The following is a 25152-nucleotide window of genomic DNA, read 5'->3' as shown; positions in this document are numbered from 1 at the left end:
TCTTGGAAGTGTTAGAATCTTTCATTAATGTTGAAATTTGGCTTTTTCCTTACCCACTTCACTTCCTATGAGAGGAAGAGTTAGTCCTTAACGAATTGAGTACGGCATTGGCAGTACTATTGCTGTTCTGCATTTCATAGCCAGCCCAACCCAGTGTTTACTGCCCAGCTATTATAAATAATAACATGCAGCTTAATTTCTTACTACAACATGCCTTTGAATTTGCAAACTTGACAGAGAGTTTCCTGAAATTCTTCTCTGACAAGTATGCATATTTTCCAGTTACATAAGATGCAATTAAGGAGACTTCAAGATACACAAAGGAATTATATGTGAAGCTGGTTATGTACTAACAGAGCAATCCTATACTCTCATTATGTCAGGACAGGAGATACGCTACTGCTACATCAGCTGCGCAGTTTCCAGTGTATGCTCAGCCCAGGAAGAGAGCGGGGAGACACAAAATGAGAAAGTACAAAAAAGCATAAAAGCGAGAAACGTTCATTGCCTCTGGAAATGCCGCCATAGCCCACCCATCAGTGCCTATGCTGGCAATGATGCCCACATGCTACCCATCCAGAAGCAGAGCATGAACTCTCAACGATGGGGTTACACCCTCTGCATGCTCATACGCGGCATACAGTATGACTCCCAAGGCCTTACCTTCCATCCACCTCAGTGGCACAGCTACAACAACACCTCTCCTGCCAATCTTCAGACACACCTCCAAGCAGGACCCGCTTATACATAAAATAGTCACTATTTTATGAGCACAAGTTGCTCAAAGGGACAGGAGAAGTCACACAGTGCAGGGTAATGTTAGAGAATGCTCATAGGCCCACCTGGTCCCTATAGGTGTCTGTGGGGGAGCAGTTGCCACCCACATGAGCCACGACTCTCAGACTCCATTAAACAAAATGTTTCTAGCATTTATGGAGGTGAAGCAAAACGTATAGTCTCATTTGTTTGTGAAAAGCTGGCCTACTCCTGTCTTCTCAGCGTTGATAACCAATGAATGAAGTCATAGAGGTGACTGACATTTAGGAAAGCAGCTCTAGCCAGTTATGCAAAGCGAAGTCTAGAGTGAAACTCCCTCTGTTTAGAGAAGGAGCTTCTTGGTTTGTTTTTAAGCCTTTTATGTTGGTCTTCCCTAATGGGGAAGTGATTGGCGCCCCATAGAAATCAATTCAGGTAACCAGAATGTTAGTGTAATACTGATTGGGGACTAGTGTGTTGGCTCAAAAACAAAAGGAATAAGCAAAAGCATGAGTTTATGATCTCTCAAATTCAGATCTGATTTCATATAACAAAATGTATTTTTTTTTAAAAAAAATGAGTTCTGTTAAGGGTTGGGGGTGTAAGATTGTGCTGTAAAATACCACCCATCTTTCCCATATAGACATCTCAGCACACACCTGACCTGCTGTATATAAGGTGTCTACGTACATTTAAAATCATGACAGAAGTTGTTCTTTGGTGAAAGCAAACTAGCTACACAAATTGAAATGGTAACTGCAAAATCTGACACCAACTGTATAGTCAGTCTGAGCTTAGCTAATGAAGCCCATCTACTCATCCGTGAGGCATTACTTTTGGAGTGGAGAGTGTTACATATAGCTGTTAAGGAAAGAGAGCCCAGCCAGGCCTCATGAGCTATATATCTGTTTAAGGATTGATCCTGTCACATATTAAATCAAGGGTGTACTACTTACAGACATAAGTCACAAATCAAATGTGTTTGTGAAGGAGCTGCTGCCCTCTCCTCATGTATTTGCAAGTTGCTTAGTGACCACCACCTAAGCTTTTACTGTAATGTTCTTTTTTTTTTCTCCTGCCATTTTCTTGATTGCTGTTCCTTGTTTTTGGCTGAGCTTTCAGCCAATTTAACATGCAGATAGTTCCTATTTTTCACAGAATTCCAATTACTTTTGATACGTGTTGTACCTCTTCAAGTGGTATTTCTTACCGAAGTACCCTCAGTACATCTTGGGTGTCAAGGACACCGAATCAACATGGGGACTTCAGTAATTCACACTGGCTGCTAACTTAAGTGGCTTGGATCAGGACAGGTGGCATCTGTAGCGTCAAATTTCTCACTGTACTTTGTACAATCTTAAGTAGTCTCCCACTCCCAGTATTCTGGAATTTGTTGACATCCTTATCTCTGGTTGCATTATACATCAGAATATTTGCATAGTTTTATTAGGTTCCCTAAACCTGTATTAACAAACAAGGTGTCCATCTGGCTTTTTAATATACTCATTTAGTGTATTTCCAAAGCAACCCCTTCACAAGTAAGGAATTTAAAGTAGCAAACCGGTGTTTCTCCTAAAAGCTACTGTGTGTTTTTTCTGGCTTATTACAGATGCAGGATCAGGTGTGGAAGAAGCAGAATTCAATTGGGAGGAGTATTTGGAAGATACAGGAGCGACAGCAGCACCTCATGGCTCATTTAAACACGTAAGTGAGCATCTGGTCAGCCTCTCCTCTCTTTTTTTATGCATTATTTGAGCTCTAATCCCCAGAGAACCATAATGTGAAGAAGCTCTTTTGGTTTCGTATGCTTGAGAAATCAAAATGCAGCTGTTTAGGTTTTCTGCTCCTATATTTGGCCTTCTGAAATGTCTTCACAAGTCCCATTAGGGGGATATGGCATTAGTGGGAAGCTTCTGTCCTTTGCCTTACAAGGCAGCCCTTGTGTTTCAGTTGGTGGTAGAGATCAATCCAAATAATGGCTAATGTTCATACTTTCAAAGAGAGTGGCCATTGATTCTTTGTCGCTCTGTGATTTGGTGCGGAATAAGATCTCTTGCAGTCGGTACAAATGCCCTATACGGGCAACAGGTTGTATCCAGCACTAGTCATTCTGTGCCACTTTCTCTGCTGGGATACAAAACTAGTAGCTCCTTATATATGCAAATAACAATGGTTGAGGTCGTATAGTCAAACCTCAGTTGTGGAATGTAATCCATTCCGGAAGCTCGTTCGGCTTCTGAAACGTTCGACAACCGAGGCACAGCTTCCGATTGGTTTCAGGAGTTTCCTGCACCCAAGCGGAAGCTGCGTCGGACATTCGGCTTCTGAAAAACGTTCTAAAACTGGAGCATTTATTTCCGGGTTTTTGGCATTCGGGAGCTGAAACGTTCCAAAACGGAGGCATTCAGGATCCGAGGTTTGACTGTAGAAGCTATATTAGGCAGCTTAACAAGTCGCCCAGGTACAGGGTTATTTTACAAAAAGTTTAAAGATATTTTAGTTCCCCACCTGCATCACTTTTTCAATGACACCCTGAACAGTGACTTGTTACCGGAGACATGGTTCTATTCTGAATCCTTAATTCTGGCTTCAAACCAGTTGGCGATCTGCTGCTCTCTTTTGTCAAAAGAAGGCATAGCCATGTTATAGCTTGCCTCTTTGATGTGGCTCCACCTTGCTTTGACACTGGGACAGTTCAGTAGAGCTTGTTCAACGGAATCAGAGAACCATTCAAGTTTAGGTATGGCTGTTCTGGCAGTGTTGATTTGAGGCCACCCTTTCTGCTTTGTGCTGTGGGCCCTCTGGCTGGAGAAGGATTTTGCTCGCCACCAGGAAGTGATCTGTGGCAATAAAAGTATAAGGTCATCCAAACATTTAAATACAGTGCAGGGTAAGGGACATTAATATATATATTACTATACACTGATTATATTGATATAACCACAGCGATACCGCTAGAAGCCATGTAACCATTGCTTGCTGAATTAGAAGCATTTAAAATGGTGGCAGGACTTGAATAAATTCTAAGAAATCAGAGTTTGAGTTTTCATGGAGCCCTGAAGACGAAAACATTTGTTAAATATCCCCATATGCCATCATAATTTTAGATATTTTGGCATCCAAAATATTAAAAACCTTAATAAACCTCTTTTTTCAAAATTTTGGCCCTATTTGGTATAAAATTACAAAATAGAGTGTTAGCCAGAAGAAACTTTCATTGATGGATAGACTCATAGCTAAAAGCTATGAAATGATGGTGACATATCTGATCCAATAATTACCCATTTGGATCCTTCTGGAACAGCTCTGCCTATGGCAGAGAAAATTAAAATACTATATATTTCAATATAAGAAACCCTGGCTTAAAAGACCATTGTTATATAAGCAGTCCTTGCATGGTGAATGTATAATCCCGAATATTCCCCTGTATTATGAGACACATCACTTTAAACATCTGGTCCTATACATCAGTGATGATAACACTAAACAGTGGGTGTACTGAGAACTGTATGAAATAGACAGAATTCCCTTAAAGGTTCATCCATTTTCAGAAACTAAACTTATGAACATACAGTGTATTACAAGCAGATTTATATCAACAGTTTTTAAAATCTAGTAGAGTAAGGTGACAGTATTAATGCCAGCATATTCCCCTATGATCCCTATGATTTACTACTTCCTTTTAATAATAAAGATATTTAATAATAAAGATATATTTATGGTATATTGTGAAGTGGAAAAGTTTTGTGGAATGTGCAGTTTTTATGAAAAATAATATTCCATTGACCAAAGAAATTGGTAGTGACCATTCTGCAAGAAATCACAAATGGTTATTTTGAATGAAATTTCATAATTCATAGCTAAAGCAACTGTAAAAGCAGCTGCAACCAGACAGTTAACTGCTTGGGAACAGTTATTAAGGAAGGTGCCAGATATCTTCTAATAAATATTGATACATGTATAACACAGGGTTTAAAGGATGCCTGAGAACAGGATTTTAAAATACAAACAGATAATTAGGCTTGGAGAGACATCTGGATAAAATCACCCTTCAAATCAGTATCAGCACAGAATAAATAGAAGATAAAATGCTGGAGGGACTGCACCTGAATTGGAACTTATTTCCATATGTGGTGGGACTGTAAGAAAATTAAGGATTTCTGGGGGGTGGGGATACTAATATTCAAATAACACCTCAGTTCGCCTTCCTAAACTTCTGTATGGAACATAACTTGGGTTTAATTAATAAGGACCTAATAAGCCATTTGCTCACGATTGGCGATTATAGCCTGGACTTAGAAAGAGTTATTGGGAGCCACATTAGGCACATGGTATTATCAAGTGTCTCCTGCCCACCTAGCAGTTCGAAAGCACCCGTAAGTGCAAGCAGATAAATAGGTACCGCTTTATAGCGGGAAGGTAAACGGCGTTTCCGTGTGCGGCGCTGGTGCTGGCTTGCCAGAGCAGCTTCGTCATGCTGGCCACGTGACCCGGAAGTGTCTTCGGACAGCGCTGGCCCCCGGCCTCTTAAGCGAGGTGGGCGCGCAACCCCAGAGTCGGACACGACTGGCCCATACGGGCAGGGGTACCTTTACCTTTACTTTTATTATCAAGTGTGGCATACTGTATAGCAATATTGGAAAAGCTAACTCATAAACTAAGGCTTATAAATGAAGTAGGCACGAGGCATTTATGGTCAAACAGCATGGTTTTATTTTTCCCTACAAATATACAAAAACCGGGCAGGCTCCACCAGCAGCCTGTATCTGTGACATGTGAATCGGGTAGCTCTTGATTCAATGAAATTTGTTAGCATCCACTTGATCCAGGTGCGCTGAGGAAAGTAGATAATGAAATAGTAGTCAACACTTTCTCTTTAGAAATAATACTGAAGAAACTGGTCAGATACTCTTAAAGGACCCCCTTCCAAATATAATTGTAAAAACTGTATTTTTTATTTCATTTAAAATATTCATATATATATATATTCCTTCGTTTCTCCTCTGTTTTCTGTATTCCCTGGTAAAATATTCTTGCTGCTATTTTGATTTTATAACATAAAAATGTATTTTTTCAAATTAAACGTTTTCTAAGGAGGTATTTGGGACGCGGGTGGCGCTGTGGGTTAAACCACAGAGCCTAGGACTTGCTGATCAGAAGGTTGGTGGTTTGAATCCCTGCGATGGGGTGAGCTCCCGTTGCTTGGTCTCTGCTCCTGCCCACCTAGCAGTTCGAAAGCACATCAAAGTGCAAGTAGATAAATAGGTACCGCTCCGGCGGGAAGGTAAACGGCATTTCCGTGCACTGCTCTGGTTCGCCAGAAGCGGCTTAGTCATGCTGGCCACATGACCTGGTAGCTGTACACCGGCTCCCTGGGCCAATAAAGCGAGATGAGTGCCGCAACCCCAGAGTCGGCCACGACTGGACCTAATGATCAGGGGTTCCTTTACCTTTAAGGAGGTATTTGGAGGAGAAACCTGATTGCTGCTGTTATTAACTGTTGCTTAATAATTTTATTGTTGTTCTAATGGATTGTATTCTCAAATAAAATTTTAAAAAGCTAGTTCACGCCTTTGTGACTTTAGTCCATCCTCATCTAGTATGCCACTGTTTTCCTTTAGTGAACTTGCAAAGCTTCATTGTCAGCGCTACCTCCACAGTCATTTCAACCCATCTAAGTTGGTTTGGCTGCTATAAAATTTATCAGATGTTTTTTATTGTAGCTTTTGGAAATTATAGGGGGCAAAAGTGTTTGAGCAAAGTGCTGGATTTTGGGACAGTGCTTGGTTTGTTCCTACTTCTCTAGGTGCTCTTGATTGGACAGTTTCAAAATGGGTAGTGGAAGAAGGAAGCAGCTTGTTGGGACAAAAGAGCCCCCATATTGGTTGGCACATACAATGGTACCTTGGTTGTCAAACAGCTTGGCTCCCAAACAAATCGGCTCCCGAGCACTGCAAACCCAGAAGTTTTTCGGAAGCCGAGCATCTGGCGCAGCTTCCAATTGAGTGCAGGAAGCTCCTGCAGCCAATCGGAAGCTGCACCTTGGTTTTTGTTCCGGGAGTCGAATAGACTCCCAGAACGGATTATGTTCGACAACCAAGGTACCACTGTGCGTTTATCATATACCTTATGAATTTCTCATCATAGTCTGCAGTAAGCCCAGTAGAGTTGCTGAGACATCCATGTGTGGCTCAGCAGAAGTGGCGTGTACCAGGGACAAGGCTTTTTTAAAGAAGCTGTTGAAACTCAAAGAAGTTTTGGAAATGGGTGTGGCCCCATGTCATCCCTGAAAGAAGGGCCTGCAGAAGAGACTAATAAATAAAGGGCTTTAGTCCTGTGGAAGATGGGAGTTGAAGAATGGGCAGAAAGCTAGAAGCAAGTATTCTGTGGTTGCCCAGCAATATAGAGCTTTGTTCTTGGCATGGCTTTTTAAATTTTATTTTTATTTTATTTATTTTTTACTTTCCGTAGTAAATATTTAAATATATTTCACTTGGGAAGTATGCTGAAGTAGCTTCTGACGTCAGATTCTGGCTGGGTTGCTCTTTCGTTTTGTTGTTTAAAAGTCCATCACAACTGCAGACTATCCAAGGGAGTATTAAAAAGAAAAATTAAAGTTGGCAAAGTTCAAGCTGGGATATCACTCGCAATTTTACTCAGCTAAACTGTTGCTTTACAGATTTAAAGCCTTTGCTGCTTCAAGGATTTAAGCCAAATTGGAACACTGTTTCTCCATGTTCACAAATTATTCGGTATCTATACCGGCACCTTTTTGCTTCATCCTTACAGAACTAAGGTTGCCCTCTTGTGGTTAAATCAATGCCTTTTGTGAACCTGTGCAAACTATACTTGCCCTGTAATTAACCTGTGGCAGCTTAACGTAATACTTTTGCAGTCTTCTATGCAACTGGGGTTGCAATTCTATTAGGGCTGTATTCTGAAGATATTTTTTTCCCTTAATCAATTTGCTTTTCCACTTGCTTAACAGTAAGCCAATAAGTTTAGTTTAATAAGCCACAGTACTGTGCATGTGCTGTGTGCTGGTGCGTGTAGCTTGATTGCTTCTGCTTTGCTCCCCCCCCCCCCCGGCATGAACATACATAGAAACTGAGAGGGTGTGTGCTTAGTGTAATATCTGAACCTGGGATTGTAGTTTGCAGTTAGCAAGCCTTGATGAGCAAGGCAACAACAAGTCGGATTAACAGTCATGGTTTGTTGAGAAAGACACCATGATCCTGAGCGCAGGTGCAAAATTAAGCTTCCTGGTACAGAATTAAGCCTCTTCCCTCTAGGGGAGGAGTGAAATGGGAGTAACTATGCACAATACAGTTTATTAAGCACATTTCTTCATTTACAATTACATGTGAACATGGTCACTATAAAGTAATATGCAGATAGATAGATAAATAGCTACACACACAGTTGTCTAAATCGCCACACTTTAAATCAGGAAGTTATTTTTAGTCTTATTTACATATGTCTTCTGGTCTGAAGTTTGCAACCATTAGAAGCCAGGGGAAAGAGGTGTGCTTAATTAACTATATTTAAAGAGTTATAAATAGTTAAATTATAAATCTATCAATTAATTAATCTATCAGTATTATAATTGCTGCAGTCACATCTACAGATTATATTTTGGATGCCTGCATTCCTAGACAGCTGGTTACCTGCAACTATTTTTTTTCATAGTGAGTGCCCTCACAAATAAAAAAGAACGAAATTACGTAGTTCCCTTCACTCTTCATCCCACTGCAATCTTACCAGACTACCATAAGAGGGTGCTGTTTGAGCATGAGTGACAAGTTTATAATAAGTACTGTATCTTGTTTCTAATCCACAAATATTCCAGCCACAAATATTTGTACCAAATAAGATGTGAATCCTGTTTTGTGTGTGCTTGTAATTGTTTCTTTTTCTTTCTCTTGCTGTTGATTGTTCCTACCATGTTTGCCACATAGATGTCCTCAGAAGAAAGGGGTTCATTCTCTCTTTCCTTTCTTGCATTGTAGTGGGTGACATATTAGGAAACAGATTCTGCCTCAACTGCTTGATGCATCTCATGCCATGCTTGCAGGAAAGAAGGGGAGGGCAATATATGTTAGCAGGCACACTTCTCCTTTAACACAGTGTAAAATACAACAGTAGAATGGGTTTGAAGCTAACTTGATACATATGACATGCTGCAAAGTAATTTCATTTGCTTATCTAATGGAAAGGGACACCAGCTTTGGTTCTGTTTTGAGGAGAGGATTACATGCTGTTTTTACTCCTGATGCAAATAGTTATTTTATTGAATGTGCTATCCTGTTAAGGATCAGCGCATAGCAATTTTTCTTTCCTATACAGAGGAAAGTAGGATTTACAAGTGTAAATTTTTAATTCAAGTTGGGGGCGATCATGTGGTGGTATGTTGTACTGTGGCACACAGAGAAATAAAAATAGGATTTCGAAAAGGGATTGTCTGGTAAGGAAAGGGAGGTTATATTTTGTGCTGAGAAAGCATTGAAGTTTTTATGCCAAACTTAAAAGCGTCAGAATTTTATATTCTATTACTGTTCTGTTATTTAACCCAGTAATGGAATCAAATTTAGTTAATAATGGCTTCCTTATTACACATATTGTATGCGAAGAGAGAGGTTTGAATGCTTGACACTGAAATGCATGGGAAAACTTCTCTTTTCTTCCTACTCTCCCCCCCCCCCCCCGCCAAAGAAATGAGATTAAAGTGCTGGAGCTGGTTATGTACATATGATTGGCCTTGTTAATGTCAGCTGAAGAGGAAAGTAACTCATGTGATATGATCATTTAAAATTAATTCACTTTGGCTTTAAGCAACATATTATCTGTTGCATGCTTATAAATCAAATTGTGTAATATGGTCTGCTATGCTATGTATTCTTTATTGGCTGTAGGTTTAAGGTGGGGGGTTTTTTTTAACATTGTCCTGCTTTATTATAGGATGTAAATTACTCTTCTCAGTCTCCTTTACTTTTTATGCAATATCTAAACTCAAGGACTGATAGGTTTTCATCATAAGCTGCAGGCTTGAATTTTTCTGACAATTTTCCACAGTTGCCTTCTAAGTCACCAGTTATGTTTGTCATCTAACCTTAATCACCTTTCTCTTGGGATAGGCTTGAAACTCCTTATTTCTGATGTTCCTTCCTAATCCACATTTGTTTGGTTTTGTCTTGAGAAGCAGATTCCTTTGTTACCAATCCTTAGTAACACCTTTCTATCCATTTTATACAATTTTCACTTGGTCACCAGATCACTAAAAAGCTTTTTCTGCACTCTTATTGGTCTGTTAAATTTAATCTGTTCTCCTGAGTTTTGATAGCACACAATGGATATTTTAGAATTATTTTTTAAATTGCCCACTCCTGTCATTGGTGTTAGCTTACCTTTGGGTGTTGAGATAAAATCTTCTGAAATAAGTAAATGTTACTTCTGCTTTGCCATTTATCATTGTGTCCAGATCTTGTGGCCAATTTTTCCCAAGGTACCCCATTGTCAGTTGGTTCTTCATTGACCAAAAGCAAATAAAAAAAAAAGTTTGTTCCTTGGTTTCTACATCATTGTGTTTTTTTAAAAAAGTTGTTCCAGATCCATGCAGAATGTTTTTAAAATTAAGTGATCAAATTGTAACCAGGGAGCCATGCATTGATGTGTTGGTTGCTCTCTCTTTTTAGGTGGACACAAGCCTGCAAAATGGCTTTGCACCAGGCATGAAACTAGAGGTTGCTGTCAAACCTGGCCCTGATACATACTGGATTGCTACAATCATTACCACTTGTGGGCCATTACTGCTATTGCGATATGATGGGTATGGAGAGGACAGGAAGGCAGACTTTTGGTTTGACATCATGACAGCTGACTTGCATCCAATTGGGTGGTGTGAGCAGAACAAGAAGACTCTCAAAGTGCCTGAAGGTAACAGTCCACCATGGGGAGAAGAATGTTTCAATAACGTAAACCTACAGGTGATATGTATTGCAGGAGACAAAGCCCTGTTTTAAGATTTTTGCATAATCTTCTGTTCTCAGCTGTCCATAGACTTCTACTAAGAATCGCTTTGTGTCGATTACACCTGCCCTATCATCACTTGGCTGAAACAGCTGTAGATGAATTTGTTTTCACTTGGCTATTTGTTAATGTACCTGTTGGACCCATTCATATCTGTCTCTGTGCTTGTGATAGTTCAATTCCTCTGCTTGACCTCTAGGAAAATGATGGTTGAGATCACACACACAAAATGTTACTAACTTCAAGTTCTGCTGCTGAGCAATGCAAAAGTTGCAAATATTCTTAGGATTGGACATAGGGCCTGCTGTTGACTTTCCTCAACATAAATGTGGTACGTTATTATAAGATAGGAAGAGTAAATACTGAACAACATTTTTTTCCCCTTTTAGGCATCAAAGATAAAATTTCTAACCAGGAGGAATTCCTTCAGCAGACTCTGAAAGGAGCATGCAGTGCTCCTGCCACTCTTCTAGAAGGTGTAAGTGTTCACATGGATTGGCAGCAATAAAAATATTTCACCCTTATTACGTCTTTACATGCTGTCCTGACTCATTTGGAGAAGCAAGGGAACTATGCGAGATTGTTATTTGTAGACTTTAGTTCTGCATTTAATACTATTCTTCCGCATAGATTGGTGCCCAAATTATTAGACCTGGGACTTCCACCATGTTTGTGCAGGTGGATATTAGACTTTCTATCAAACCGTTCCCAAAGGGTCAGGTTGGGTTCCCACATCTTTGCGGATCTCATCACGAATACGGGGACGCCGCAGGGGTGCGTGTTGAGCCCGCTTTTATACACACTCTATACAGCTGACTGTGCCCCCAAATACCCCAGTAATAAGATCATTAAGTTCACAGGTGATACAACGGTGGTTGGTTTAATTACGGCTGGAGAGGGGGAGACGGCCTATAGGAAGGAAGTTGAGCAGTTTGGGAAGTGGTGCAGGAAAAACAACTTACTGCTTAACTTAAAGAAAACAAAAGAGATCATTGTGGACTTTAGGAAATGTAAAGTGAATATTCAGCCACTTATTATTGAGGGGAAGTGCGTGGAACAGGTCTCAGTGTTTCGATTTCTGGGAATGGAGTTGAGAGACGACCTAACCTGGGGAGAGAACAGCAAAGACCTGGTGAAGAGAGCACAGCAGAGGTTATATTTTCTGAGAATCCTCCGGAAAAACAATCTCTCAAAGGACCTGTTGATGGCATTCTACCATTGCACTGTGGAGAGTGTACTAACTTATGGTCTGTGCGTGTGGTTTGGGAGCTGCACGGCCAGGGAAAAAACAATGCTATCCAGGGTTGTAAAGACTGCAGAGAGAATTATTGGGTGCACTCTTCCCACCTTAGATCAAATCTATGCTGCCAGGTGCCATAAGAAAGCGGCAGAGATAGCACATGATAGTACGCACCCCGGAAATGATCTCTTTCAGCTTCTGCCTTCTGGAAGAAGGTATAGGGTTATAAAGGCCAGGACTAGCCGCCTGAAAAACAGTTTCTACGCTAATGCAATTCTGGTTCTAAACGCAGCATAAGGGGTCTCTGTAGTATAGTGTATTTTAAAATGGGGTTTTAGAGTTTTTAGGGGTTTTTGAATGTTTTATGTAGTTTTTATGTAGTTTTATGTAGTTTCATGTAGTTTTTATGTAGTTTTTCAATTTCATTGTTCCGCAAGGGACAATGACAATAAAGATATTGTATCGTATTGTATTGATTTAAACCAATACCTATATTAAAGCCTTTTGTGTTAGACTTTGCGGCTACAATAGTCTTCTGGTACAACTTCATTTTTCCCTATACAAAGTGAATGTTCTGACAGCTGAGGATTCACATTTAAAAGGGCACAATAAAATGTAAACATATAATTTAAGCAGCATTCCTAACCATGTCTGCTCAGAACTAAATTATGTTAAATTCAATGGGACATGGCCCTTCTTAGAATATACTTTAATGATTTTTTATTTATTTATTTTTTAAAAAACTACACACTTTCAAAATGGTATTTTTCCTCCAGTGAAGGTCTTTTGATGTAGCCGACCTATTTTGCTTTCCTGCTTTTATGTAAAAGAAAAACATTTTGTTCTGGTAAAACTGGAAATATCTTCCCCCATGCTTCCAAAGATAGCCAGAGATCAGATGTCAAGGAAACAACTATCTGACTTTTAGAAGACATCTGAAGGCAGTCCTGTTTAGGGAGGTTTTTAATGTTTGATGTTTTATCGTGTTTTTAATATTCTGTTGGGAGCCACCCAGAGTGGCTGGGGAAACCCAGCCAGATGGGCGGGGTATAAATAAATTATTATTATTATTTATTTATTTGTGATTATGTGGGCTAATTAGTGAATTCAGATTCCATTGCTAGGTTTTCTTATACTTTTTTTTGCTGTTTGGGAAGCTAATCTTTCAGCAAAACAGCCTAGCAGTGGTATCTAGTGAAATAATACAAGTATTAAAACATAATAATTTGTTTAAAACACAAGACACTCAGCCTAGCCCCTGGAAGAGAGGAAACTGGTGAAACACCAATGAGTTCCAGTTCAAAAAGGTACATGCTTAAAGAGAAGGTTGATAACCCAGGTAACCAACCATTCTACCAATAACCACCGACATGATTTCAAGGTCTCAATGGGAAGGATGGTAGGAAATGGCAGATTCCTTGTCCTTCCACAGTAATCACAAACCTGGCAGAGGGTACACCTGTGTCATAGGCACTAGCATCACAAAGACAAAAGGCTGAGAAAGTAGATCTGACTGTATGGATAGAGTGCATAACAATATATTTATCGAGAGTCAATATGGCGGAGGTGGGCTTCCTAAAACAAATGCAACCAATAGTATTTGCTAATCTTTCCCTTATAAATAAAGATGCATAAGCATTTTTAAAGGAAACAGTAGGTCATTTTTTCCAGCCCCAAATTGTTTTTGAAATCGCTTGATAAGAAAGCATGAAGACAAATGCTGGTTCCTACTCTCTATATGAATTACAAATTACCATCATCTTAACTGTGTGCCTATATATGAATTACAAATTACCATCATCTTAACTGTGTGCCTATCAAGCCTTTAAGTGGAAGTTGCAGTGCCGTGAATAGGAAATAGGACTACATTTCCACCTCTTGCCAGAATTCCTGATAACTCATTATCTGACCCAACAGTATTCATAGTTGATGTCTGCGTATAACTCAGCATAAGCAATGAAGATGGATATTTTGTCTTGATAGCTTTTCAAGGCAGGTGACTGGACAGCTTACCATTTATCTTCCTTTTTCCACTTTCCTCCACAGCTCCATCGAGGGAATAATCCCCTGGACCTCATTGCTCCCGGTTCAAGACTAGAATGTCAGCACTTGAATGATTCTCTAGGAGCTTGGATAGTCAATGTTTTGGAAAATATTGGTGGAAGGCTCAAACTACGTTATGAAGGACTCGGAGATTTAGATCAGTATGACTTATGGATGTTCTATTTGGATCCCTTTCTCCATCCAGTGGGCTGGGCAACTCAACAAGGATACATCCTTGAACCTCCACTAGGTATAAAACTGCATTTTCAATTTGGAGTGCAAGGTTTGAAGAAGAAAAGCTTTTGTTGTTTTGACACACACACATACATATAGTGGTTCCTCAGTTTTCGAATGTAATCCGTTCCGGAAGACCGTTTGAAAATTGGAAACTCAATACGGAAGCCTCAAAACGTATGGAAAACTCAAACAGGAAGCCGCCTCAGAAGTTCAATTTCTGAGGCGCAGTCGGAAATGGGGGTTGGACTCGATGGCCCTTCTGGTCTCTTCCAACTCTATGATTCTATGATTCATTTACTTTCGGATTTTCGGCATTCGAAAACCGAAACGTTCAGCCTCTGAGACGCTCAAAAACTGAGGTACACACACTTGTACTTGCTTTTGGAATTGCCAGCAAGACTCATCTGCTCAGAGCAGCTATTTTAAAAGAATAGAAAAACACGTAAATTTCCCTATATTGTACCCCTGTCTCTTGTTTGGGGTATATTGACAAGACAAAACAGAGAATCTCTGGGATTTGGCATTTGCTAGTATGCTATGCTACACAGAGCTATACAGTAAGGAAAAATAGCAGGCACAGGAAAGAGAGAGAATGCATGCATACATGAATTTGTCTTTGTCTTCCCTTGGGCTTGTTTTCATTAGCCTCGAACAGTATTCTGTGGTCTCAATTTAAGGAACTTTCAGTCTAGTCAGAAATCATACTATGTCTTCACCGACATCACATGAATAGCATGGGACTGTTCCAAACCTGGAGGCTTTGCATTTTCTTCTTAAAGTTTATCTGAGCTGCAGACACAATTGCCATGAAAATTGCTCTAGATACATAGAGTCTGGTCGTTCTTTTGTTGTCTGTGAATAAACTTGGAGCAATACACATGCTCAGCTCTGCTCACACTCTGGGCATGGAGATGCACTTTTAGGCCCGCAACCCAAGGGCACACATAAATAGTGCAACTGGAGATAAGTTTAAGGATTCCTTATCAGCAATTTGCCCTCCCCTCCAACTCCATTTTAATTCATTTTTATAATGTTTTATAATGTCATACTGTTTTAGTGTTGTTAGCCGCCCTGAGCCCGGCTTCGGCTGGGGAGGGCGGGATATAAATAAAATTTATTATTATTATTATTATCCATCTCCAAATTGCTTACCGTAATTTTTGCTCCAAAACACACACTTTTTTGCTCCTAGAAAGTAAGGGGAAATGCCTGTGCGTGTTACGGAGCGAATGCACTCGACCGGAGCCATGGCTGCCGTCAGTCAAGCAAAGCGGGAGCCGCTTGCAGGGCTTTGCGTGGCTCTAGCTTTGCTTGCTTTACAGCCAGGAGGACGGGGAGGAGCCGAGGAGGAGGGAGGGAAGGAGAACCATGGCAGCAAAGCGGCCAGCAGCCGCTTACACGGGAGGAGGGACAGACGGGAGCCATAGCGAGCCGGAAAAAGCGCCGCGTAGCCAGCAACAGCTGCTGCTGCCTCAGCTAGCAAAGGTCCGTGCGCTTTCTATATGGAGCAGTGAGGCTGCAGAGGGACGGCAGGGCACAGGAGGGCTCTGAGCCACGAGCGCAGTGAAAACCAGTAAAAAAGTTTTTAAAAAGGCTGCTGGGGACAGGAGGGCACGGGATGAGGGAGAGGGGGAAATTACGATTCTCCCAGCGTCTCAGCTGATCCGCTGAGCAGGACTTGGGTTGCAGGGGATTCGCCATTAGCTGCTTAAAGCAGCAAAGAGGGAGAGAAGGAGGAAAGCAGGAGAGGAAATGAGCTGTTTACACTGCTGTAAGTGGCTGCTGTCCGGTTGGCTCCTTTAAAGCAACAGTGCTCTTTCCCTCCCCGCTCAGCTCGCTGAAAAGTTCCTTTTCCACACACCCCACGCGAGCTCCTTCTCCCCTTAACCCCCTCTCCTGCATCATTAGCCGCATCCTTCTCTACACACCCCACGCATGTTCCTTCTCCCCTTAAACCCCTCTCCTGCATCATTAGCAGCATCCTTCTCTACACACCCCATGCGTGTTCCTTCTCCCTTTAGACCCCTTGCCTGCATCATTAGCAGCATCCTTCTCCACACACCCCATGCGTGTTCCTTCTCCCCTTAAACCCCTCTCCTGCATCATTAGCAGCATCCTTCTCCACACACCCCACGCATGTTCCTTCTCCCCTTAAACCCCTCGCCTGCATTATTAGCCGCATCCTTCTCCACACACCCCACGCGTGTTCCTTCTCCCCTTAAACCCCTCTTCTGCATTATTAGCAGCATCCTTCTCCACACACCCCACGCGTGTTCCTTCTTCCCTTAAACCCCTCTTCTGCATTATTAGCAGCATCCTCCACACACCCCATGCGTGCTCCTTGTCCCTTGAATGCTTTTCCTTCCCTCCCCACTTAAAACGTGGTTACAAAGCACGGATCCACATGGATCCTCAGGATTTTTGCACTGGGTCACCCCAAGTTAACCATCAGATCACATCTGTGGCCACAGAATGAACCACAAAAATCATACATCCACTGTTTCGTTTAGAATATTTTTTTCTTGTTTTCCTAATCTAAAAACTACGTGCGTGTTATGGTCAGGTGCGTGTTATAGAATGAAAAATACGGTATGTAAAAAAGCAATTAAAAGATTTTGCATAAGAACTATTAAAAGGAAGTCTCAGTGGAAAATGCAAGCATGCATTGCGGGCAGTTTAAAAACCATTCAATGTAGGGCTCATAGGGAGTGTTCAGTGGGGGAGGGGAAATGGCACCCTCTCTAACTTTTGAGTTGATTTTAAGATCGTTGACTTAGTCATGTAGTGTAATGGACTCATTTTTAAAAGTGTGGCACTTTACTCAGACTAACATTCTTTTATTGAAGCTGTTAGGCATTTGAAGACTGAAGCAGAATGGCAGGATATCCTAGAAAAAATAAAAGAGGAGGAAGAAGAATCCTTGGTTCCCACTGATCTATTTAAGGTACAAGAGCTGGAATTTGCTATCGGATCACTACCCCCGGCCTGAGTGCTTTTAACAAATGGTATGGTTAAATATAAAGACCTAGATGCAGAGTTCGCATCAGTTGAACTCCACCCACAAAACGCTCCTGCTGGAGGAAAGCAGGGAAGGATGGTGATTTTCAGAGTCATTTGTTGTGCGCCTGCTGAGAAGCTGTTCTGGGTGGTTGGGGCATAGCTGTCAACTTTTCTCTTTGCTTGCGAGGAATCCTATTTGGAATAAGGGAATTTCGCTTTAAAAAAGGAAAACATTGACAGCTATGGGTTGGGGTCCCTTTTGGAATAGTATGGGAGGGGGCAAGGGAAGTGGGAATCAGTGAAAATCATCACCTTTCCTCTATCAGTAGGCTCCATTGGGTTTTGGTTCCTTCTGTTGCGCAAGCTGCATGAAGTTCTTTGCACATTGGGTCTTATAAAGTAAAGGCAAAGGGACCCCTGATCATTAGGTCCAGTCATGACCGACTCTGGGGTTGTGGTGCTCATCTCACTTTATTGGCCGAGGGAGCCGGCGTACAGCTTCCAGGTCACGTGGCCAGCATGACTAAGCCGCTTCTGGCGAACCAGAGCAGCTCACGGAAATGCCATTTACCTTCCCGCCGGAGCGGTACCTATTTATCTACTAGCACTTCATGCTTTCGAACTGCTAGGTTGGCAGGAGCAGTGGGCAGGAGCAATGGGAGCTCACCCCGTCACGGGGATTCGAACCGCCGACCTTCTGATCGGCAAGTCCTAGGCTCTGTGGTTTAACCCACAGCGCCACCCGTGTCCCATTGGGTCTTATAGGCTGAGGTAAACGAGCACCTGAAATATACATGACATATTCAAATCAAATAAAATGGGTACATTGTTGATTCCTTCAGCTACAGACACAAAACTCCAAACCAAATAAGAGTTTTGCAACACTTTCTTAAAGGTGTTTTGACTTTGTCATGTTTTTCAGAGGCACCACACTCCATAACTGTGGAGAGAGGTAGTACCACTGCATGCTCTTTATGTCTTAACTTGGTTTCTAGGTGGCACAGTACAGATGACACTCTAGGTTTGTCTTAGTTTGCTAGGTCAAAGGGGAAAAGGAAGTCTATGATTTGGTCCTTTGACTAGAAGGCAGTATATAGAGCTAATGCGGTTTCTGTGGTATATTTTCCCATTAACCTACGTTTGCCTTAAGTGATCTCCCACATTTTCGAAAACATCATCAATTGCAGGCCTCTCAGAAATAAGATTAACCCAACCAAGCAAAGTTACGCTTGATTGCCTGTGACATTATACTTATTTTATTCTGTGCTAGAGATTAGTTCATTTTGTTCAGTTTCAAGTGACAAGAGTTTCCTGGACTGGTTTTTTGTTTTTACATTAAATGGCCTCTCTGCAAACCAGGAGAGTTTTCTAAATGCCTTCATTATGCTGCAGATTAGAAATTCCTGGGTGAAAAGTATTATGTCAAATCCCAGTCTTGCTGAACTGAAAATGTAATGTCCATTTTAGTAAGAGAGCAATTGCTGCCAACTTTCATTTGCTGGCTTCCTGTAAGTGAAATAACTTTGGAAATGCCAGGATGAACTAGTGTGATACTTGTTGAAATATTAAAGGTTATGTCATCTCTTGTGCTAGTGGAAGATACTAGGCATCTCTTCTACTTTGAAGATTTTTCCGTTTCAATGATAAAGGACCTCAATGATAATTTAAAATTTTTGTGTTGTCAATTTTTAGGACAAACCTGTTGTTGGAATTCATTCATTCTCTGTCAACATGAAGTTAGAAGCTGTTGATCCCAAAGCTCCTTTCGTCATCTCGCCAGCCACAGTTACAAAGGTACCCAATTATATTCTGAAGTTCTCTGGCTCCAAGATGTAACATTTTAAACATATTCTATTTTTTCATCTTCCCATTTGGCATCAGCAAGGTAACTTTCTGGTCCTGTTCGCTTTAATATAATTTTGTGTACACTCAGTGCTCTTAGGAAATAAATACATGTTTCCTTGAGTTCCTTAATGAGGTCCCCACTTTTGAGTCTTCTATTCTTCCATGATTTATTGCAATGAATGACCCATATGCAGTACTCACTATAAATTAAATAGGTCCATAGGCAATCCCCCTCGGGTTTTTTGTTGTAAAAGTAACCTTCTTTTCAGTTCAAAACTCTTACAAGTCTAGGTGTCATGACAATGTCTGGAATAGATGCACAATTCTTGTCATTTTCTCAGCAGTAAACTGTCAGAGCAGCTATAAGTTCTGTCAACAGTATCAACCTTTCTTTTTCTGCCTACCCAACATTCCCTTTATCTTACATGCTTTACGTTTCTATATCTTATTCCTTCTAAGATGGCTCATCAGAATTTTCACATAAAATAGCTTATCTGTTTGAGAAATTCAGATGGCATTCTCACAGTCCCATTCCTGTTGAGGTACATTTTTCTCCACCTTCTAATCAACTACACATTTAACACAGTCCCTCTGCTGCCCACAATCTAATCAACTTCAGCAGCTCATTATTGTGTTTATCTTGTTTAATTACAGTTCATATGAGTCATCCTTGTCATGGGATGAGTCCTTGGAATTATAGGATCAAGTGTACTTTTCCACCTTCTTAATTTTACTTTATATAGCTAGAGCAGGGGGACTTCCTTGTTTTAATCAGCCCATTTTTATTTATTTCCTTATTCTATTTCTATAAAACGGTGTTAATTTCTGTTTATTAAACTTTCTTGGTGTCTTAGTGATTTGACTTTTCCATACATAATACAGTTCAAATTCTTGATTTTTCTGACTTTATTTCTTGAGAAGCCTAAGATCTCCTGTTGCCCTTTTTGTCTTGCTTCTTCCTATATAAATGTGGAATGTTTGTCCTGAGCGTGTTCCCACTTCACTATATCCTCCTTTTAAAACGCTTCAAGGTTCTGATCATGTTTGAGGTACTTTACAAGCATGAGGCTCCGCATGCTCAAAGAGCTTTTCAGGGTTTTATTTCTCCCATTCCTCATGACAGATTACTTTTGAAATTGACGTGACTTTCAAAAGTAGTGTGTAGTATTTCATGTGGGCAGGTGGGCTGTTCAAAGAAAACTAGTTAACTCCCCATTGAGCATGATCAGTCCTTGGGCACATTGAACACAGCTCTGTATCCTAGCCAATAAATAACAAAGAATTGTATCCAACTAGACCAGCATGAGTCTGACCAAACTGCGGGAGGCAGTGGAAGACAGGAGTGCCTGGCGTGCTCTGGTCCATGGGGTCATGAAGAGTCGGACATGACTAAACAACTAAACAACAAAAGGTCCTCCTCAGAGTAGACCTGCTGAAATTAATTAATGAACCTTAATTAGTCATGGTCATTCATTCCAATGTGTCTGCTCTTAATAAGACTAACATTTGATACAACCCACTATTAGCAGTAGGACAGTGACTCAGAAAGTTTTATATGTTAGTAAAGTGAACTTCGTTTCAAAGTCATTCCTTTGTCTTTTTGCAGGTGTTTAATGATAAATACTTTTTGGTAGAAATAGATGATTTGCGACCAGAATATACCACAAGCCGGTCTTACGTCTGTCATGTCAACAGTCCTGGTATTTTCCCTGTGCAATGGAGTCTAAAAAATGGCTTGCATCTCAGCCCTCCACCAGGTGTGTAGCCTATGCAGTCTATTTGCCTTCTCTCATACGAGCAGTTGAACTGGGAGCATTATACTTTTATCTCTGAAAACACTTCTATTCCGCGTATTGCAGAGACTGGGACAATTTAACAGCAAGATTTCTTAAAATGACTTTAAAAGTGGTGTGGGAAAGACATTGGGCCTAGGCTTCTCAAGTAGTGTGAAAAGCCTAGTTTGAGAATGTGAAAGCATTTGTGTGTCCTCAGGAACTACTCATATCATTCTCAAACTTACTTAAGCCAGTATGGGATAGACAAATGTTGAACAAGGAGAGCTCCTAGCATAAATCCCACACAACTGTGAATGCTCAGTCGGTGTCTTTTGGCAGACTGCCTCTCACTTTAACTTACCTAAGAGGGTGACTGTGAGGATAAAATGGAGGAGAGGATCATGGCTACTATGCTGACCTCTTTGTAGGAAGGATAAGATAAAAATGCATTAATAAATAAGAGTCATTTGTTTGCTCATTCATAGGTTATCCTGGGCAAGACTTTGACTGGGCAGATTATCTCAAGCAGTGTGGAGCAGAGGCTGCTCCCCAAAGCTGTTTTCCCTCGGTAAGCATTCACAATATAATGTGTTTATTCAGCGGTGAATATTTTACTTAGTTTGTAAAGCTTGTTAACCACACCACATAGTGGAAAAAAGAATTAAAGTAACTGGTGTTTTGAGGGCAAAGCGTCCCAAAATAGTCTAAAGAGATGTTTAATATTCAACTTATTCTGCAAGAATTGATGGTATCTCAAGGCTTGGAAGTCGAACAATGGCATTATGCATCTTGGGCCACAAACAGGATGTGAAGTGTTTGAAGTGTAGGTTCACCTGATGAAATGTTTCTGGGAGGTGGGCTGAATTCAGCCCCTAGAATATCGGGGAGATGGCTCAACTAGTATCCTTCTCCCCGAAATCTAGTCTTTGAGGTTCCGGGATTCTTACTGCTTTTTTTACTGCACACATGGGAAGCACTTTGGCGGGGAGGGTAAGTGAATTTTGCTTTCTGACAGCAAGCCCTTCAAGCCATGTGGTATTTTGTTCTAGAGAGTCATCAGCCTGTCGGAGCAATTTTTTGGTAAGGGATACTGATGGGAGGGGGAAGCCTGGTGCATGCATGGAACATTTCATGCAGCCTTTTGGATCCTCACTCAAGGTATGGAAGAGTAAACCATGTAGGTTCCCACTTTAGTTTGAAGTGGCACAGCCCAGACACAAGTGTACCACCTTGTTGGCTCTTTGTGAGAATTAATTTATCCTTTGTGCAGGAAGTAGGTTTCTTATTTTGTGTATGCTTATCTTATTTTGTGTATGCTTACCTCCACTCTTGCAGTTTAATTTTGATCTTGAGTATTACAAGATGTGGGCTTGAAGCACAGTCTCTTGCATGTTCTACTGTAAATTCAATTATTTTTTCTTCTTTTAATGCTTTTTTTGAATGCCAGGTTGAAATTCCCTTGGTGATCTACAAGAAGCCGCTTGCTGATTATTGTTTTGAACTTACCATTTCAATCCCTGGTGATTCCCTTCAATGGTCTATGTTTACCGTATTTTTCGCCCCATAGGGCGCACCGGCCCATAGGGTGCAACTAGTTTTTTGGGGGAGAATAAAGGGGGGGAAATTATTTTTCCCCCCCCAGGCGCGGGGCTTCCCCCGACCCCAGCCCCCAAAACAGGCTGCTATCCGCAAGCCTTCCCCCAGCAGCCCCGACAAGCTCTGGGAGTATTCCCCACCTCCCTGAAAAGCCCGCAGGCTGCCATCCGCAAGCCTTGGGAGCCCGGCAGGATGTCGCACCGGGCTCCCACGGCTTGCGAAGAGCTGCGCGAAGCCCAGGGCGTGCTCCGCTTTGCGCCCCGGGTTTCGGGATGCAGGCTGCTATCCGCAAGCCTAGGGAGCCTGGCGGGAACTCCCGCGGGCTCCCAAGGCTTGCGATTAGCTTCCTGAATCCTGGAGAGCGAGAGAGGTTGGTGCACACCGACCCCTCTCGCTCTCCAGGCTTCAGCGAAAGCCTGCATTCGCCCCATAGGATGCACACACATTTCCCCTTCATTTTTGGAGGGGGAAAAGTGCGTCTTATAGGGCGAAAAATACGGTAATTTGTTCTGAACGTTTTTCCTGTTTGGTATATGAATTGGGTGCCCTTAAAATTGCATGTTCCACCTAAGTGTTTTTTTTTCTTATTTTTTCTTCTTTTTTAGCTGACTTCTGACCATGGCTTTAAGGAGAACATGAAACTTGAGGCAGTAAACTCACAAGATCCTGAAGAAATTTGTGTAGCTACTGTTACAAAGGTGAAGGATTCCTATCTCTGGCTACAGCTGGAAAGTAAGTTATATTTTGAAAGGTAGATGTTTTGAATTTTGTTCGCCTTCCCCATGTAGCATGTTAATGCCACTGCCTTATCTGAACATTATAAATCTTTACCAGCACGCAGTCTTACTCCTAAAAATGGCTCTGAAAACAGCTGTTCCAGCCCATGATTTTGTTTTATTTTTTTGCAACTCATGATAAAAGCAACAATCAAAGGCTTGTTTCCTGACAGATTCCTTTTTTGAGGGCCTGTCATGCTACTTATGTCTGATTCAAATGTGCAGGTACACAGATATGTATTATAGCAAGTGTTCTGTTCTGTTGCGAGTCCAGTTGCAATAACCATTGATTTGGGCTATGTGTTCCATTTGTCTCCTAACAGGTTCTAAAATGCAAGTCCCTGAATGCATAGTGAGTGTGGAATCTATGAATATATTTCCAGTAGGCTGGTGCGAAACAAATGGATATCAGCTTAGACCTCCTCGCAGGGCAGTAGGTATGACTAATACAATTACTATACTACAAGATGGAGTGGAATGTATTGCAGAATTGATTGTAGTACTTCAGAGTACTATGGTATATATGCATTTCTTACATAAAAATGGTAAAACAATCGCTCTGTAGCTCTGTCAAACAGCACAAGAGCAAGTCCCTAGAGAGGAAGGACTGTGGAAGATTTTAAGACATTTTTTTTTTTTATAATAATAATTTTTATTAGTTTTCCAATTTTAAAACAAAACAACAGCAACAACATAAAAACGTCAACAAATACAAACAAACACACAAATATAAGTTCTTAACCTCATTTTCATAAACCTCCTTTCTCGGACTTCCCCATACCTCACCCTTTTTGCATCCTTATTTTGCAGTTTTTCAGCAACCCTTTTAGCCTATTAAATTTAAATTTATTAAATTTCTCAATTTCACCTTAAGTCATCAAACATTTTCAGCTGTAATTCTGCATCTTCCTTCCCCTTGACATTTTAACACTGATCAATATTGTAACAGTTCTTAAGATAAGCTTTAAACTTCTTCCAGTCTTCCTCCACCGTCTCTTTCTCTTGGTCACGGATTCTGCCAGTCATTTCTGCCAATCCCATAAAGTCAATCACTTTCGTCTGCCATTCTTCCAGTGTGGGGAGTTCTTGTGTCTTCCAATACTTTGCTAGAAGGATCCTTGCTGCTGTAGTGGCGTACATAAAAAAGTCCTATCCTTCCTTGACACCAATTGGCCGACCATGCCCAAGAGAAATGCCTCTGGTTTCTTGTGAAAAGTACATTTAAGTACCTTCTTAATTTCATTATAAATCATTTCCCAGAAGGCTTTAATCTTTGGGCAGGTCCACCAAAGGTGAAAGAAGGTACCTTCAGTTTCATTACATTTCCAACATTTATTATTGGGCAGATGATAAATCTTCGCAAGCTTAACTGGGGTCATGTACTTAAGACATTTTTAATTGATACATTGAGAATCTAGCACTAGAACTTAGTAGCAAGGCAGCCTTTTGGGAATACTTGGAGCAGCAGTAGATGGGCAGTGTGCAAGCCCTTGCATGTAGATTTAGAGTATCCTTCAAGTTGGAGAAATGCCTGTTTGTAAGCTTAGGAAACTGAAAAGCCTGTGTGTTTGCACTTGAAAGTTCAGGGATTTTCCCGTGATTGGTTCTTTGTTCATCTCTTCATGTTTCACAAGAAAGTTGGGTCTCAATTCCCCAGGCGGTGATGAAACATGACTATTATCTGTAGCCTGACTATGTAAATGTTGAAATTCTGCTTACAGAAGATTATAAAATAAAAAGTGTGTGTTATCACTGGAAAACTTTTTTAATGATACACTGGTTATTCATTGACTTTCACCTTGGCTTACAGTGAACAAGGAAAAGAAAATTGCAGTGGTCCAACCAGAGAAACCGTAAG

General features: G+C 41.0%; 1 protein-coding gene across 3 annotated transcripts in view; it reads left to right on the top strand.

Annotated features, from left to right (window-relative positions):
* Nucleotides 1-25152, top strand: part of SFMBT1 (Scm like with four mbt domains 1) — a 78660-nt gene that overhangs the window by 41461 nt on the left and 12047 nt on the right. For all 3 annotated transcript variants that reach the window (XM_079967279.1, XM_079967280.1, XM_079967281.1), the window contains exons 3-13: nt 2366-2460; nt 10449-10689; nt 11172-11260; nt 14069-14315; nt 17149-17246; nt 18995-19096; nt 20754-20904; nt 21408-21490; nt 23124-23250; nt 23618-23731; nt 25105-25147. In XM_079967279.1, coding sequence (XP_079823405.1) covers nt 2366-2460; nt 10449-10689; nt 11172-11260; nt 14069-14315; nt 17149-17246; nt 18995-19096; nt 20754-20904; nt 21408-21490; nt 23124-23250; nt 23618-23731; nt 25105-25147 — 1390 coding nt within the window. The remainder of the gene's footprint in view (nt 1-2365; nt 2461-10448; nt 10690-11171; nt 11261-14068; nt 14316-17148; nt 17247-18994; nt 19097-20753; nt 20905-21407; nt 21491-23123; nt 23251-23617; nt 23732-25104; nt 25148-25152) is intronic.

This window comes from Podarcis cretensis (assembly GCF_951804945.1).
Source record: "Podarcis cretensis genome assembly, chromosome: 2".
Taxonomy (NCBI): domain Eukaryota; kingdom Metazoa; phylum Chordata; class Lepidosauria; order Squamata; family Lacertidae; genus Podarcis; species Podarcis cretensis.
The sequence above is the reverse complement of the archived record's forward strand: the minus strand, read 5'-3'. Positions and strand labels throughout refer to the sequence as shown.